This window comes from Calidris pugnax, unplaced genomic scaffold (assembly GCF_001431845.1).
Source record: "Calidris pugnax isolate Ruff unplaced genomic scaffold, ASM143184v1 scaffold44, whole genome shotgun sequence".
In the NCBI taxonomy this organism is placed as follows: Eukaryota; Metazoa; Chordata; class Aves; order Charadriiformes; family Scolopacidae; genus Calidris; species Calidris pugnax.
Genome location: NW_015094506.1, coordinates 34045109 through 34063367, shown reverse-complemented (window position 1 = coordinate 34063367; position 18259 = coordinate 34045109). Strand labels below are relative to the sequence as shown.

At 38.9% G+C, this 18259-nt stretch overlaps 1 protein-coding gene across 1 annotated transcript in view; it reads left to right on the top strand.

Annotated features, from left to right (window-relative positions):
* The window catches only part of TSPAN12 (tetraspanin 12), a 45599-nt gene extending 27785 nt beyond the window's left edge, over positions 1 to 17814 (top strand). The window contains exons 4-7 of the mRNA XM_014964319.1: positions 1955 to 2029; positions 6566 to 6673; positions 9643 to 9786; positions 16228 to 17814. Coding sequence (XP_014819805.1) covers positions 1955 to 2029; positions 6566 to 6673; positions 9643 to 9786; positions 16228 to 16533 — 633 coding nt within the window. The 3' untranslated portion in view covers positions 16534 to 17814. The remainder of the gene's footprint in view (positions 1 to 1954; positions 2030 to 6565; positions 6674 to 9642; positions 9787 to 16227) is intronic.
* Positions 17815 to 18259: the final 445 nt, after the last annotated feature.

The window sequence follows — 18259 nt, the reverse complement described above, 5'->3', positions numbered from 1 at the left end:
GGCCCAGAAATGGTTTAGGGGTGAATCTGGCTTAATACTTTTCTATCCCAAGCTGTATTCAGTAACTGGAGAAAATCTTGGTTTTGGCTCTTCTGTCTGACTGCTACCAGAAACTTTCTTAACTATATGCTGACAAAAATGAGGAGTTTTCAAATTTAAGAGCTGTGAATGAACGAAACATTACAAGGAACTGCAAATGAAGAGTTTTCCAGAGAGTGTCACAGGTACACCCCCAGATCTATCACTTTCACTATCATCAGTGAATTTTGCATAGCAGGCAGTTCTAGGCTTGTTATTCAATTAGAGTATAAAACCAGTGACATTTCCTTTGACAGCTGAGAACTGAAATTTGTTTTTCACCTAAACACTTAGTAGTTTGCCCTTTCAAAAATGTCAGTATTACCCATAAGGTCCTTAAACTTTTTGGGTTTTTTTAATGAATTGAAGAGCTAAAGCATGTGGCATTCTTTTTGAAGTGAATACTTTGCAAAGCAGATTTCTGTTTGTTTTTGGTTTTGTGTTGTTTTTTTTTTTTTTAGAACCTTTTGCGTAAATTGCAGGCACTACAGCATTGGATACATTGCCCAGAAGCTCATGAATTTGTTTTTCAGAGAGAGCATCACTGTTCTTACAAAGTATGACTCAAATCTTTTCCTCTCTTGGACCTTTGGAAGATGAACATATTGGTTAGAAGGCCTATACTAGAGCTCTGCTTTAGCTCACAGTGTGGATTTATAAGGATACACAATGCTTTGTTCAACTGTAATGACTATGAAGACGCAATGTGATGTGGTGGAGACCAGTCAAACTGCATCTCTTCTTTAAACACTATCTTTATTGAACAGGCTTTTGCGGGGGGTGGATGTGAGTACAGGTTTCTCTTGAAAATTCACATGGATATTTTTACATGCATGTTTTTAGTTTGTTTGTGTCTACAAACTTAATGCAGGGAGTTAGGTTTTATCAGCAAGTAGAAGTTAAGGCAAGACACTGTTCAGTAGCTGCCAAGGTACCTGTCTATTACTGTGTTCCAGACTGGGTGATTGAAGAAGATGCCAAAAATTAAACTCCATAAAGTCCATAACTTTTTCTTGCGTACTGAGAACAAGGGGGAGCTCAGTCCATTCACATGGAAGAAAGTTTGGGGTTGAGAATGACTGGAACTATACTTCTGCTTTAAATAGGAGATAAACGGGTTACTTTTAATAGATAACACCAGTTAAAGCAGTCATAATTTCCATGCAGCTCTGTCCTGCAGTTCAGAAAAGGTTTGTTGATGCTGTACAGAAGATAGTCCTACTCTTTTTAATTGCAGCAACTGTTTTTTCTAAACAGCCATTAAAATGAACAGTACAGTTCCTTCATTTGTACGTGTACTTTCTGTTTTTAAATTGTTCAAGGGTTAGATCTGGTAATAGACAAAGATATTTTAATCCGTCTCAATAAATATTTGTACATTTGTGCCTGACCTCAAATATCTAAATCACTGTGTTAAGAACATAGCTTTCAAGAACCTTCTTTGCTTCCATGTTGTCAATTTTCTCTTTTTTTTTTTCCTTCCCCCTTTTGGCTATTAGCATGATTTGGATATGTTGCTTATGTGGATAGAACTGAAGAGGGGAAAAAAGATTGTCTTCTTTGCAACTTTTTTAGCGTACTGTGTCATGATATATCGCCTTGTACTCTTGGGCAACAAGGAAATGAATTTATTTTCCTTCTGTAATGTTCATATGCTTCATGTTCAGTTAATAAGAAAAGTCACATAACTTAAACTTTTAGAAAGCTTGCTGCATGAATCTTTAAATTTTGGTTACAAAAATGTATTTCAGAGTCCATGTCTTCAGTCATGTGAAATATTAATCATGTTTTGAGATGTCCTTTAATATTGTTAAGCCTTGTTTTCAAAGGTACCCTGAATATCAAAAATAACTTAAGACCATTCTGTTTTCTGCAGTACTTTGGAAGCTTGCTTGTAATATTCTGCGTTGAACTGGCCTGTGGTGTTTGGACCTATGAGCAGGAAATAACGGTGAGTCAGAAAAGGAGGCTGCATTTTTTCAACAGAAGAAAACAAAGATTAACATTAGCTAGCTGTTTTCTAGTTGCTGTAGTGTTTATCCTTGTTCATTATTCTGACAGTCTAATTTCATCTGCCTTTTATTTTTGAATGGAGAATTCTTCTGGGAAATCCTGTCTCTCTGGAAGGCTATCTCTGGGTTTCTCCCCACTCCCTCTATATTTGAGAGCCAAATCCTGCAGCCTCTGATTTAAGGACTTTATTTTTTGTTAATTCTTGCTTAAGCATGTTCTCATTGAAGTCAGTGGAAGTTTTGAGGATAAAGTATGAACTTCAGGCTTAAGATAATTATTTTGAGAGAGGAGATGTGAGAATTTGAAGGGATTTTGCCCCAAAAGGTTTTCATGTTTTAAAGAGCTGTACCTGAGTGTACTACGTGGTAAACACAGTGTGATCTTTTAGTAGAGGACTTGCTGTCTGCTGAAATCTTCACACTGCCTCCACAAGCCATAAATGCCATTTTTAAGCAAAACATGTCTTGGCTATAAAACACTCTTCTGTAAACTTGTGAAGAGGTTTTATCTCTGTCTGATTTTTATAGCTGTACCAACCTTTACTTTTCAAACTGAAGACTTGTAACCATCATGCAAGAAAATGGGTGAGTGTTAAGCAGGATTTAAACTGAAACGTTATTCTGCTGGTTGCTGTATCCTTATGTCTGGTACTCAGTCTGGTACATTTTTATGATTAGAGGGACAACTATTTTCTCTGATCTGCCAAGATACGCCCAATATACTGGGTTTTCCAACAGTGAGTAGCAATTATATTGCAGTAAATGGGAGGGAACCTTTTTGATATTTACACGGTACTGGGACCAGAGGAATTTCTGGCAGATTTGAAGGCTGAAGTTACGTGGCAGCACTCATTCCCTTGTGGTTCAGATTCCAGAGGGGTGTTCTAATATAACAGCGACTAAGGCCTTTACTTTAAATGACAGCTTATGGTGATGCATTTTAAAATTGGGAATGCAGACAAGAGGCATGCTTCATCCTCTGGGTACAGTTGCCCTCTGCGGGGGCTTTGCCAAGGCTGACAGTTATCACTAACATCCATCTTTCCACAGAAATCTTGTCAGTGGAAGCTGCCTGAAATAACATGGCCTTCAGTGCACTAGTACATGCCTTCTCCAGCCCTCGCTATTCAGTTAGAGAACCTGAAGTTACAGTGTTATTTAGTATGACCCGCAAGCTTTCAGTTACCTGCTATGCCACTGAAACCCAAACCTGGGACAGTTTGTTAAAAGCTGGTGTAGCCCTACCATATGTTAAGGCACTAATGATGCTGCTTCCCTCTAGGAAAAAAAATGAATGCTGTCCTGGCATCCATTTGCCAAAAGCAGCAGTGCTGAGCTCCACGTCTGCACCTTCTGCAATGGGTCACAGTGAACCCAGATACTCCAGTTCCTCTCTTCTTCCCCTTTCTCCCAGGAGTTCGAGTGCATGCACATGATCACACAAATATAACAAGCAAAAAACCTTTTAGTCAGCTGCTTTTCTTTTTTTTTTTTTGATCTCTTTTCTTCTTTCCCTTAATATATTTTTTTCATTCCTTATGCCCTTAAATAGTTTGGGTTTGGTTGGTTTTTTCTCTTTCCATCTGATTTCTTTTTCTCCTTTCCTTTGACCTAACACTACTGCTCTTTGTGTGATGAGGTTGGCCAGATGCAGGCTTCTTGCTGCTGGTACCCGTAGGGAATGTGGCAGTCTGGAAAAGCACAGTTGTCCTTCAGTGGTTCTTTCATATCTGTGCAGGTCACTCCCCTAGAGCATACTTTCTCCTGCTCTACTTGATAAAGATAAGAAGATCCCCCTCTTATACCCATGGCAGGGACTTGATGTCACGTTGCTTTCAGCATAGCATGAAATCACACGGGTCCTTGGTAGGTTTCAGAGAATCAGTTGGCATTAGTGTAGGTGGGTGGGTGATGTTGTTAAAAATGCCACTAAGGCATAACCGCCTCTGCTGATCCGATATCGGTTCTCCTTGGCGTGTGGAAAAGTTGCTGTAAGAGTCCTTGTATAAACAATTCTCCTTCCAGCTCATGATCGCTCTCGGTATGAAGTGTGCCTCATGACTAATTTATTCCACCCACAAGATTGAAAAGCCAGCATGGGTTCTTGGCTTACTTGGGCATTGGTCAAGCCTTGAGACTCATTAGAAAAATAATGAGTAAGTAGATCTCAATGGCAAACCGAGCTTCACAGAATTTATGCTAAAATCAAACCAGCATCTCTGGTTTTTTTTGTCTGTGCACTATACAGAAGAGTTGGTGTATAGTCTATCAAATGCATCTTGAGATGATGTATTGTGCACTACCACATGCGTGAGCTGAAGCTGGTTAGTAGATACATCAATGCCCTTAGTTTGACATCTTAGCATTTTCAGAGCAAACACATGGATTCCAATATTTCTCTGTAGCTCCAGAATCAAATTGCCTTCCCACAGAGGAGTTTAGTTTGTTTTGACTTGCTTTTAATTTCCTTCTGTCACTTCTTGATTTTTTTTTTCCCCTGCCTTCCATTGTTTTCATAAAGAAGTTGGATGCCTTGTGTTACGTGCGTAACCTTGGACTGTGTTCAACTCAAATAAGATAATAAAAAAAAAGTCTAGCAAATATGAGCTTAATTGCAGCAATAGCAAATATTACCCAAAGAAAGCAGAGTGCTAACTTCCAGTGCAGTAGAGAGAGAAATGAATTGAGTACAAACTATATTATTATATTATAGTGACTAGTGTAAATGTTTGCAATAGAAATATTCTGTGATACTGTTTTTGTAAGTAGTTTTAGTACTCTACTGATAACACACTTTTCATGTGGACAATTGTGAGTTCAGTGCTTTATAGCTTAAGAAATAAACATCCTGCTAAGTCAAAGGTGTGTTAAATTTTTGAGATGTTATTAATATATTCATATTTAGAATATATGAAGCTTTACCAGGGCATCAAAATTGTAGTATATCTTAGCAACAGTAATGAAATATTATCGAATGTTCTTGGATTACGAGGTCAGGCAGGCAGTGATTGTCCCTGTATTTTTGCAGAGCATCTAGCATGACGAAGACCAGGCTCCTTGGGAAATATTGTGATCATTTTTTTTTTCTTAGATAACATTTGTTGCTATTTGCAGAATGCCCTTACTGTTCACTCCAAATTGAACGGAATTGCTAGAGTAGCCGGGCTCCCTCGCGCTCTGAATGAAAGCTGATATTGCAATTGTGATTTCTTTCACCACTGTTAGGGCTACTGGGAACAAGACAAAACTCAGCATGATTGGTGCGTGTGCCTAGAAGGATAACTGCAAAATCTTCAGCTCCTTGTTTTAGTTTGGCACACTGAAATTTGTGCTGCTGAGCAGAAGTTAGTTTCTTATCTTGACTCTTTCACTGCATTGTATGCCAGGTGCCATAGCACTTGCTTCTGTTGTTTCTAACAAGTTACTAATTGAGGGTCGTAGCTGACAACAGAGAGCACCAGCTCCTCACTTCTGAGCAGTCAGATCTGAGTCATAGAATGGTTTGGGTTGGAGGGGACCTTAAAGATCTTCAAAGCCCCATCCAGCCTGGCCTTCCAGGGATGGGGCATCTGCAGCTCCTCTGGGCAACCTGTTCCAGTGTCTCATGACCTTCAGAATAAAGAATTTCTTCCTCATATCTAATCTAAATCTGCCCTCATCCTATCACTACACTCCCAGATAAAGAGTAGAAAAGTACTTCGAGAATCCTTCTTTCAGGAGAAGAGATTCACAGGGCTGTGAGTGTGTGTGAAAAAAAAAGTTCACATGGTCTAAGCTTTCTAGTTACTGTCCTTGAGTGAAGATAGTGAAACTGACTGCCTTCAGGATACCTGTGTGTGGGACTCCAGGCAAAGCGAGAAGGCCACTGAAAAGACTCTTAGGGTAGAATTCATCTCGATTAATTTGATATATTTGGAAGTTAGATGTTTAAACCTAAGTTTCTCACCTTAGTGAAGTGGATTTGAGACTTCCAGGGGATGATTCATCTGCTCTGTTTAAAATATTAATCATGAGATGAATTGCCCTGTAGGGCTGTCTCTTTCTTTATATTGACTAAGAAGACACCAAGGAGATACCTAAACTGGGACAGACTAATGCCATCCCTGGTGACTTGAATGGGGCTCAGTGCAAGTTTTATGCCAGATTAAAAAAAAATAATCTGGTAATGATATAATCAAATTGTACCCAAATATCTCTGAATCTCTTCAAAATGCAACTCCTTTTCCACTGTAAATTAATTTGTAATCAAAGGATGCAAAAAACTTTTTCCTGATGTTTAAAAATGACTTTTAAAGTTTCGTTACCATAAAAATTGAAGCACTTATTTCCCTGTTCTACTCAAATACAGAGTTATTTTGGTCAATGCACTGAAATTATCTCAGAATAGACAGAAGTTCTGGGTTTGGAGCCAGAAGCCAACTGATCTGTTTTATGATCTTTCTGTTGCGTGAATCTCTTTTCTTTCCTTGCTCCAGGTTCCGGTGCAGTGGTCTGATATGATCACGCTGAAAGCCAGAATGACCAATTACGGCCTGCCTAGGTACCAGTGGCTCACCCATGCTTGGAATTTCTTCCAGAGGGAGGTAAGATGACAGTTAATTCATGAGCTGAAGTAATACATGCTCAATAAATGTTATTTATCTGTTAAAGGAAAAGGTTTATTTTTAATTGACTAGGTAAATGCAAGTTCATTTCATGTGCAACCCTGTGTAGTGATGATATATTTTAACATCACTTGATATCTAACTCTTAAGCTTTTGTAGGCTCTGAAGACACTAAACCACAAAAAGAACCAATGTTCCTGAATTCAGGTCAATTACTAACACTGTCTTCTGCTTTGTTAGGACACCAACACTTTTTAGATTTATTACAACATTGAAGAATATGATGTATATAAAATTAAAAATCTGCAGGTGAAGTAAAATGAACATATCTGTATGCTTTTTTAATATTAAACAGTGCTCCCCTTCCTGCGTGCTCTCTTAGTTTCTTTTCACAGACCTGTCATGGTTAAGGTATGTTTAGTGGAAACAAGTAGAAAAGGAAGTTTCCAAAAAGATGCCAACACTGTCACTTTAGCTGAGGTTAGAGAAAGTGATCAGGATTTTTATTTCCTTTGACCGGAGTGGGTGGGGGAAAGAAACCAAAAAAGCTGCCTTGTGTATTCACAGTTTTGCCCTCTGGCCTACTAAACTTCAGAACTGTTTTTAAAGAATGAGCTATTATGTTACAAAACCATGAAATTGCCCAAGGTAAAACCCATTAACTCCAAATATGACTCACGTGCAGGAAGAGAACTCTTTAAATGCCTGTCATTGTGCTGCCCTTGTTAAAATGTTGAAATCTATCATTGTTGCACAGATTTCCTGTTTATTTAAACATTTCCTGGCAGCACTTGGTTAGTCTTTATTTATACTAAAACCTGAAAGAAAGAGTGAGGACTACACGAGGTTAAGCATCCCCCACCCTCCCCGGTCCCCTGCTCTGGCTGTGCAAGTGCACTGTGAAACAGAGTAATCCTTCATACCTTTGTGTCTGTTCTGTACCTGAGATAACATAATCAAACGGTCACTGTTTCCCTGAATAGAGCTGATACTGTATCCAGGTTTAAATGTAGAAGTTGATTAAATTAAAAGCTGCTTCTTATACTCCTGGTTGTTGCAGTGTCGTCATAATGGATGGTTTTAATATGAGTATCAGTATTAAAACTTCAATTATGCCTTAAATCTTCACAGGAGAGAAAGTTCAGTTTAGAAGTTAGATTTCATAGAATCTTAGAATGGTTAGAGTTGGAAGGGACCTTAAAGATCATCAAGTCCCAACTCCTCTGCCTTGGGCAGGGACACCTCCCACTAGACCAGGTTACTCAAAGCCCCATCCAACCTGGCCTTGGACACTTCCAGGGATGGGGCATCCACAAGTTCTCTGGGTGAGAGATATTCCCTCTCTGACCAGAGGAATGATGTGGGGAAACAAGTGAACTGAGAAGGCTGTTTTACAGTTTCTAGTTAATTGGTGGACTCTCGTTCTTTGTACTCGTAACTCAGATGAAGCATGTGTGAGTCTGGTATGTGCTTTATGCCTGGATGAGCGCTATGCTTGGGACCCTTCTTCAGTCAGCATTTCCTTAGAAAAAATGTGATTATAATTCTGTTCCCAAAGATTGATCAGCTTGTGCTCTTTCTTCTGTATCTTTTGACATCTGAGAGAGATGGGAAATGTATTTTCCCCCCAGCCCTCTTACTGGTTTAATCTCAGAGTTGTGGCTATGCTAAGGAAGATGGGATGGGTCAATTGAAGTCAGGAACGAAGCACTGGGTGGGGGAAAGAAAAGATCTGAGAGTAAAAAAAAGATGTTTAATGAAGTTGTCTTTGCAATAACAATAAGGAGCTAAAGCTTGAGCTTTCCTTAGAAAGTCCTGTGTTGGGAGGATTTTGACTGACTAACGAATTGATAAAAACAGAGACATTAAAGCTGTGGTGAAAAAGGAAGTAGTGAGATCTGTAAGAGGACCGGTGATGCTAAGGTGTGGTGTGTGCCGATGTGGCATCTGGGCACTGATCTGCTTGATTGTGGCCGAGGAGTGCCATGGTATATAGGACTCTGAAGAGGGTACGGGGGGCAAACATTTCCAAGCCCAGGGGTCAAAGGAAGCAGGTGATGAATTACAAACACTCAGGCTGGTACTGGAGAACATCCAGAAAAAAAAGCAGCAGCATGTTCCTGCAGCAAGGCTTTTTTTTTCCAGTCATACCGAGTCCCCATCCAATCCTGAAGAAAATCTAATGTAGCTGCTTCAGCCCTTTTTTATGTGCAAGCAACTAGGAATGTGCCAGGCTGGTCGTTTGGCTTTAAATCTCTTGGTGTGCTTTGCAGAGGAGAAAACAGGTTGTTAGTCCTGGTGGGTTTTATAGCCAATTATGGCTCATCTGCTTTGCAGCCAGACTTTTTACTCTTATGATTGATTCTGTTGCGGTGTTTATTTCAGTGATATCCCCTCCCTCTGTTTTCCTTTTCAGCGTTTGTGATTTCTATACCTCTTTTCCCACTTTCTAAATCTTTTTCTCTTTCTGTATTCAGATAAATCTGTGCTTTTTCTCATGTATTTTTCCACAGATGTGTCCATAGCTGTAGCCTTGCAGGAGCAGTCCTCACTCATAAGACCTTAATTATCGTTTCCTACTCTTTCAGTTGTTCATTAGTCAATCTTTTGACATGAAGTTATCATGTTCCTCGAAGTAAGGATAGCAGAATTACAGAGTAGGACAATTTCTGTGAAGTGTCCTTTGACAGAGCACTTGGGATTTAAAGAGCAGAGCAATATCATAGGCTGTTTTTGAGGTGTTCATTGGTCACACATTACATTTTTTCGTATTGCTTTTGTGTCAAAGCATAGCAGAAGAGGATATGTGGAAGCTATTGTAGAGGTTTTTAGTCTTATTTAAATATTTTAGAAGTTGTTAATAGGAATTTATGTATCTTGTTTGATGACCTACTTTTATGAAGAAGTAGCATCATTATTGCTGATCTTGGTTAATCCTTCCTTTGCAGTTTAAATGTTGTGGGGTGGTGTACTTCACAGACTGGCTGGAAATGACAGAGATGGACTGGCCGCCTGACTCCTGTTGTGTCAGAGAGTTCCCAGGATGCTCTAAGCAGGCACATCATGAGGATCTCAGTGACCTTTATCAGGAGGTAAGAAGGAAAATGTGGAAAGCTTTGTACATTCTTCCTGATCCAGTCATTTTCCATACTCATCACTTGCAGCGGAGCAGAAAGGTTTGTAGAGAACTTGTGTTGATGGAAAGTGTTTATCGTGTTTATTTATGTTTATTTTTTTTAATGCTTAAGAGCGGGGGCAAGGAAGGAAGAATCAATGAATTCACTCATCCGCCCTTGTCTGGAAGTGAGATAACTTAATAGCAGTGCTGTTAAAATCTGAGATACGTTTTTGGTTTGTATTGGTTAGGTTGGAATTGCAATTTGCTCCAGTCAAAAAATAAAAAAAATAGTTCTGGTGTAATGTCTAGTCTCCAGCTTGCCAAACTAAGAAAAATTCTACTTACCCTGTGGTAATGAAGACTCTAGTGGTATGCATGGTGAAGGATGCTTTTGAGAAGTCCTTTGGAAAACGAGAGCTCTATTCTTAGCAGGGCTCATGAACGGAGGCATATAGTTCTGTTACTCTGCTGTGAGCATGCATAGAAACTTTGTGTGAAAATGCTCTTTCTCTCTCAACTACTACATTACAGTAGGATTATTATTATTTTAAAAGAATAAAGAAAAGCCTTAAAAACAGGAGAAGACCTATTTGAAATCAAAAAGTGGGTAATGGAGGAGATCATGGTAGAAAGTCATTACTGTTTTTAGAGTGAAAATTATAAAAACAAGTGAACATTTTCTCTACTAAAGCTGTTCTTAACTGTTCTCACAAAAAAAAAAGTCGTCTAAAGTTACCTTCATCAGGAAACTGCCGCCTAACAGACCTCTGAAGACCTTTAATTGTGTATTCAGTAATATCTGAATGACCAACAGTCCAGGTAGTCCAGTAGTGACAAAAAGCATGTCTCAGTCAAGTAGTTAAGAGGATCTGAGAAGAGATGTGCTCTTCATTTGCTTGTTTTAAGAGTAATATAGGGTGGATAGGAAGGAAGACAGGCCTGAGAAGTGTCCTCTCAAATGCTGCAGCACGAACATTTCTCTAGTGGCCAACACAACTCTGCGTTATGGAAGAGCACACAAAGAACCATTTTATCTTGTCCCAGTCTCTTACTGCTGTTCAAGACACTTTCTTAGAAGAATCTATTATGTGGCTCTTGTTCAGGAGCTGTGGAGAGATACCTCTGAAGCAGAGGAGATTCACTATATAAACAAGCCCAGATGAATATTAGCTGTTGCCAGGAAACAATTAAATTTTGGTGAAATGGCATCACTGCCATGGAGTAATTTGCTAGGTTTGTACAGCATTGATTCTATAAGCAGAAATTATACAATCTATTCTGGACTTTCAGACATCCATCCTAGGGCTCCTGTGCTTCTACTAGGAAGAGCTGCCAAAAGGCAGGTGCCTCAGAAGGCCAGTCTGTGCTAGGGAACCTTGGAGACAGCAGCAGAGCTGTTTTCTTTCCAGCAGCTCCTCACAGAGCCTCACCTGCCTTATGGCAAGGCTTGCAGCACTGATTATGCTTTAGAAGCATCAGTCTCTGGCTGGGAAAGCCATTCAGGCTTCTTCTGGGCCTGCCAGTCTCTTAAGCTTTCTTGAAGAAGAAAGAACTGTGGCTCACTCTGCAATAATGGTTGCTTTTTGCAATACTGTTTCCAGTATTGATGCCATACAGCCCAACTCTGCTATAGAGAGCCCTCAAGGACTGTAGATGTATGGAAGCTGCAGAATGTTAATTTGCCCCGAGTGTCCTTCCTGCTTATGTGAAAAGGCAAGAGTATGTGAGCGTTGTCGCTCAATAAAACACTAATTTTTAAGCTCAGGAAGCTTAAAAATTTCTGAGAAGATGTGAGTGTCTTGTTGAAACTGCAGGGTTTTCTCACCTCTTCTGCTAACATTTCATTTCCACAGCCATATTCCAGGAAAGTGGTTCTCTGCACACTTAATACGTGTAGGTTCTTTTGGTTCTACTTTGGCTATATTAATAGCCAAATATAATGAGGGTATAGAACGTAAGGGATCTGTTGAGACCCACTTGATGAAAAAAAAAAAAGGCTTGCCTGCCTTTTTTTCTAAAGGAAACCTGAAAAACATATTTCTGTTTCTTCCCCTACATATGCTACAGCATTTTGGATGGATTCAGCTTTTACCAAAAATTTCTTTCTTGTTGTCTGCTGCAAATTCTGTTCCAAAAAGGGACAGGCTGTTTTCTGTCTTGCCAGTTACAAAGATACTCCGTTGCTCTTTGAGAAATGTATAGTATTTGGTTGGCAAAATGGGTTTTTTTTTGTCCTTCCCCCATGCTGCTTGCCTGTGGGTTGTCTCACAGGCTTGTACAATATACTTGCTAATATGTTTATCAATATCATGCAAAACCAACTTATGCTTGCAAGACTAATCTGTCTGATTTCTGCTTTGGAGGATTGAAGAAGAAAAGCTTTTTTGGAAAGTGATTCAAAACCGACTTGCACAGTCTGGTGGTTTGAGAGGGAGCCTGACGAGATTAGCCTCGCTAGCCTGAAATTGGCTTATGTAAATGCTTCGCAAGTCCATTTTGGTACTTCAGAAAAATTCTTTATAGCACTTCAGAAAACTGAAGTTCACTTTGGCTGGGATTGCTGTAGTTTTCTGCTGGGATCTTAGAGCTTTCTGTAGTCTAAGTTGGAATCCTTCACAATACATTTTTTGTAGGAAGAAGGGTGGCTTACTTATAGTTCTGCCTGTTTTTGGAAGGAATCACATTTCTCCTGCTGGATTTTGAAAGCTATTTTTCAAATATGTAGTCATCTTGGACTACTGTTATTCTGACGAGCTTCACCTTTGGTGCAGTTCATGGAACAGACTAACCCTGGCAAGAGGGTGGTTGTGAGGGAGGTGCATCAGGTGATGATGTGGCATCAGAGGTTTGTTGTTGTCTGAGGACAAGGAGAGCTTTGCCTGTCTTGTGATCGGGAACTGTAGCCTAGATAAAATGATTGGTAGGAGTTGATGTCTTCAGGGGGAAAAAATTGCATATTCAATATTTTTTCTTTTGTTTCCTAGCATAATTTTGAGTATGCTCAACATTTGAGTATGCTCAACATTTGACTAATGCTGGTGGTTTATCTTTTCTGCTCTGAGAAGTGCCTTATTTGAAGATCTGGTCCTTATTCTGCAATGTTGCAGTAAATCAGAAGTATATGCTTTGTCTCCATTTTAAGACTGAAAATATAAAATGGTCTTTGTAATAAATACGAATCACACCTTTAATCCAAAGCTCTGTAGGAGTTTGAAGCTAATTCTTCTGAATGATCGCTGCAAAGTTTTATATTATTTTTGAGTTGTCAACAAGAGCTCCCTGTTTAGTGGCAAACTCTTACTTTTGCCAAGGAAAGTATATTTATGTACTCTTTAATTGCAGGCTACCAACTATGAATGTGTCACATAAGCAGAAATAAAATGCACGAATGGGAGGATATCAGGGGTGGCTGGATATTTCTCGATTTTTAAGCTGATTTTGAACGTGTATTAGAGCAGAACTGTAAGAACATCATTAAATGGAGGGAGGCAGCCTATCTAGATTGGGCATAATTTGTCTCAGTTATGTGTCTGTACTGCAGGAAATGGAGGCATTAATGTTATTGCTTTCTGTTAATGGATGTTTCCTCTAGGCAACAAATGAGCTGAATTTGAATACTGCTGTGGTTGAGCATTTTTAAATTGTGACCAGCATGTACCTTTATCCCTTAAAGTTATCAAAACTATTAAAATGCAGCCAGTTTCTCTGTAATTAAAAACAAATTTGGAAAGTAGTATAATTAGAACAGTTTTCTAGTTGAAGAAAAAAAGACAATTTTTGCTCCTCATCAGGTTCCATGATGTTGCTTTTGCTACAGTGTGACATTTTAGGGTTTTTTTTGTCTTTTCAGCTTTCAAAGAATCCACGTTTATTCCTTGTTCTGTTTAAACTATGTTAATATGTAAAAGATGACACACTGAACTGATGAATGGAGCAAAGACATTGAGATCCTTTAACTTACTCTGGTACAATTGTTGTACAGTACGTTAATTTTATTTAGATCCTAAATGAGAATCTGTTGACCGCAGTGTGAATTTTTGTGTGTGAGGCAAGAATCAGGCCTTTCATCAAATACATTCAGGACTGTAGCATTTGAAATTGTTGGCTTTGGGAATTTCAGTGTGATTGAAAACTGTTATTTATCATGTCCTGTCTTTAGATTCTGTCACTTTGATCAATTGCTTTCTTTTCATAGAAAAGCTGTAAGAAATAAGTAGTAAGGATGTAAGTGCAAAAATGACATTTTGAAGACAGTGCCCATTTTGATGTGTTCCTGATGTCTTCTGCTGGGACCTATGCCTTTTGATACCCGTGGAATTATCCCATCCAGATTATTACTCTGAATTTTCCCTTGTTCCTTTGATTTCTGTGCTGTGAAGGTTAGAATAGAGAATAGGCACAGCCTAGAGTAGCTCAGGGCCTTCTCTTCCAAGTTTTATCCATTCTAAGACTGGGCATCACCTCTTCTGAGCAGCAAGAACCAGAGCTTGTGTTTAGACTGTTGTCCAGTAGTTCCCGGAGCTGGTGTCTGTGTGTCATTGCTGCCCTGTGAGGGCTTTGGAGCTTTCCTGAAGCCTTCTACAGTAATTATTTATCCATTTAAGCAAACTGGAGCCTGCGCTGATGGATTGGAAAGATCTGAGGAGTCAAAGAGCAACTACTCTTTCTAAATTTCCATTTCTAGGAAACAGCAACCTGTGATTTTTTTATTTTTAACATACTTTTTGTTCATCAGACTTTTTATGTGTAAATAATAATAGTAATTAACATTATTCTTTAAATAATTGGTTTGGATTTGCACCTGTTCAACGGTAGGGAGAGGTGGTGTGTGTCATCCTAATACAGCGTGTGGATGAGTGGTCAGCAGGGTCTGGCTGCCTGGGTTTGTGTAGAGCCTCATGCAGAGCGGGTCGTTACAGAGGTTAAGGAAACAAAACAAGGCAGTGACACAGCGAGGTGACATTCTAGCTCAAATGTCTGTATTGGCATAACAGTCAGTGGTGTGTGCATTGGTACTTTCGTTGCCTCAGAGCTGTAGGTAGCCCAACTCAGCCTGGGTGGCTGAGCCACTGCATGGCCAGGGGTGGTCCCTGCTGCAGCCAGACACAGCGTAAAGGAGGGGAAAAAGTATGGAAACCACCATGCCAAACCAGTTTGGTTTTGAACTGGTAAATTTCCCTGCCATTTTTCACAATATTGGCTTTGATGTTGCCACCCAGTAACACTGACTTGGAGTTGATATGATTTTTCACGTTTTTTCTTTTTTTTTTTTTTTTTTCCTCTGAGCAAATAACCAGCAGTCTTTTCAAAGACATAGGGATATTACTGTGCTTTAAGTAGCAACAGCTCAGCACAAGATAGAAGATAAAACTGGCTCCTGGTATAATGCTATCATAACAATCGACAGAGAAGTTTCTACAGTCAGATCAGAAATTAAGCCAGTTAATTTTAAAATATAGTCTACGGATAGAGGAGGTAGGTGGAGTGTAACTAACATATCCAGCCCCAGGCTGGATGGGGCTTTGAGCAACCTGCTCTGGTAGGAGGTGTCCCTGCCCATGGCAGGGGGGTTGGAATTCGATGATCTTTAAGGTCCCTTCCAACTCTAACCATTCTGTGATTCTATAAATGGGTATGCTGTTTGCAGCGAGGAGATGCTTCTCCTTCAGGAATAAAAAGCAGGAGTAATGCCACATATATGTGGTGTTAGTACTCCAAAGTACTAAGTAAAATCTGTATCCACTGTGTTCTGGAGATTTGTCAGAAGTCCTCTGTTAAAGGTTATTCTGTTCAGTGCTCCTTACTCAGACAGTGTCTGGAATGTAATGATTTTTCTACTCCCAAGGGGCTTTCTGCAGAACTAGTAAACTGGCATATAACGAGTCCAGATAACGCACTAAAAAAGAACAGGTGGGAAGAAACACTGATGAGGTTATGCAGGTCTGTAGATCTTTCCTAGAATAATATTGTTTTAAGTTCAGATTGTGGTATTATTTGTAGAAAAAGTCTGAAGAGTTTAAAATATTGACAAGCTTGAAGTTCGGCAATTGAAGGAGAGATACAAGAGGCTTAAGAGGATTTAATGGCTTTTAAACCTTCACAAAACCTTTGAGTTTCTTTAAAAATCAGTGCTAGTTGATAGGAACTCAGATTAACTTTGAGTGATTTCTGAATTGAAGAGCAGTGCAGATCTCTCGGAGCTTGTTACATGCAGTAAACTCTCAGTGTATGAGAAAACTTTAAGATGGCATTATGGAGGCCATTAAAAATTAGGGAAAATAATTTTCAAAGTATTGCTTGAAGGAGGCAAGAGAGGAATTTTGGGGAACCAGTGCTAAGTAGGATGAGCAAAAGCTTTCAGAACTGCAAGCTAATAATATTGACTAATTTTTTTTAATCTGTTGTTGTTCCATAGGGATGCGGTAAAAAAATGTACAGTTTTCTGAGGGGGACGAAGCAATTGCAAGTGCTGAGATTTCTGGGAATCTCTATTGGAGTAACGCAGATCCTGGCTATGATCCTCACTATAACTTTGCTGTGGGCTCTGTACTACGACAGGAGGGATCCCGGGGCGGATCAGATCATGGCCCTGAAGAGTGACACCTCGCAGCAGCTGTCCTGTCATTCCGTGGAGCTACTGAAACCAAGCCTGACAAGGATCTTTGAACACACATCCATGGCAAACAGCTTTAATACACACTTTGAAATGGAAGAGCTTTAGGTGATTCAAGGAATCTGAGAAGTCACAAAGGGGTTCAGTTGGGTTTTGTTGTTGTTTTTATTCTGTTCCATCAAGTATGCCAAATATACCAGTCTTGCCATGCTTAAGAAGACAGCTTGTGAATGGAAGGAGGCCTGCATAGAAAGAAGGAAAAGCCTTAGAAGAGCCACGAAACAGTTGATTTTGTTTGTTTGTTTGTTTGTTTTAAAAGGCACTCATTCACTGGGCACAGAAATACTTAATTTATTGTCACAAGCTGTGTATGTGTAAAATACCAATTAATTCACAGATGGACAGACAGAACCTCTAAGGAAGCATCATGGGAAAGGAAGAGAAACACTCGTCTTCTGAAGAAGTGACTGTGCTTTGGACAAGCAAAATGTGACTTCAGCTCAAATTGACTTAAATTTTTAATAAGCCATTTGGAAAATGTTTTAATCAGGGATCTATGTATATATAATTGTGTGTTTTTGTGTGTGCATGGAAAGCAGAACTACAATTCAAGTCAATACTTGGATTTAAAAATTTGCGAGATTTGTAAAAAGGGCAAGATTTTCTTTTTTCTAACAAAATCTTTATCTTAGCTGTTGTTAAAGATGTTCTAAAACCTCTATTTTTATCTAACAACTGTTTTTTTAAAATTTTAAATATATGAAACAGGGATTAAAAACCAAATACGACTTTGGAGAATAGACTTTAATTTTCTGAGTAATTCTGGAGAACTCTTCATTGAAACAGTTTGTTGTAAGGACTATTTCTTAGTAAAAAGAAAAGGAAAGAAAACCTTAAACAGTCTTTCCAAAATGGGAATCGATATGGGAGTAGCACATTTTTATAGATAAATCTTTTCTCCTGTCTGTGATTCCCCTGAAGGTAGAAACAAAAGACTATAAGAAAATGCTTACAGTTCTGGATGTTATTGCAATAATTGTAAAAGTACATGAGGAGAAACTTTACTTTGGCAGTGTCTTCATTAAGAGCTCTCTAGTGGCTTAAAATGCCAACTGGAAACAGCGTTAAAATGTATTTATTGAGGTGGGGAAAGTGCATTTTACTGTATTTTTATGAACAATGTTTATTTCATAGGATTATTTTTACAGTTGGCCACGCTCCTGAAATATATATTTGTTCCACTGAGTACAGTAGTTTGTGGCAAGTGGGTTTTTACATAATATTACATTTAAAAAATTCTTTCATTTGTTTTGGAATTTGTAAAAGAAAAGGAAAAAAAAAAGCAAAGTGTGATTTGGTAGACAATAAAATTACTTTTGTCTTAAATTCAATAATGTCTTTTTTATTTTGAAGTCCTAGAACATGAATGCTTTGGGTGGGAGTTGGGAGTATCCTCCCGCTGGTTTGAGTTAATTTGACATGTCTTTACCCATTCCACTTACTCTGCTGCGGAGAAACTAACTTGTAAATTTCATTTTCCTTTTTTATTGTTTCTGATGATGCTTCTTAAAGGCTTATGAAATTTAGCTCTTCAGTTGTGTGGGCTGTTGTTTGTTTTTTTAGAAGTCCATGTGTAGGTGTAATTATTTTACGGGTACTATTGCAAGCAAGATTACCTTTCTGCTTTTGTACCTTTCCTACAGAAATGCTAATACTTATTTTGGGAGGTAAGAAAAAGGCTAAAAGATAGGCCTTCCCAAAATTTTGCTTGGAGTATCTTTGTCAGAAACACTTCCTCATGCGGTCTTCAGGAACCCTGGTGCCAGCATTACTG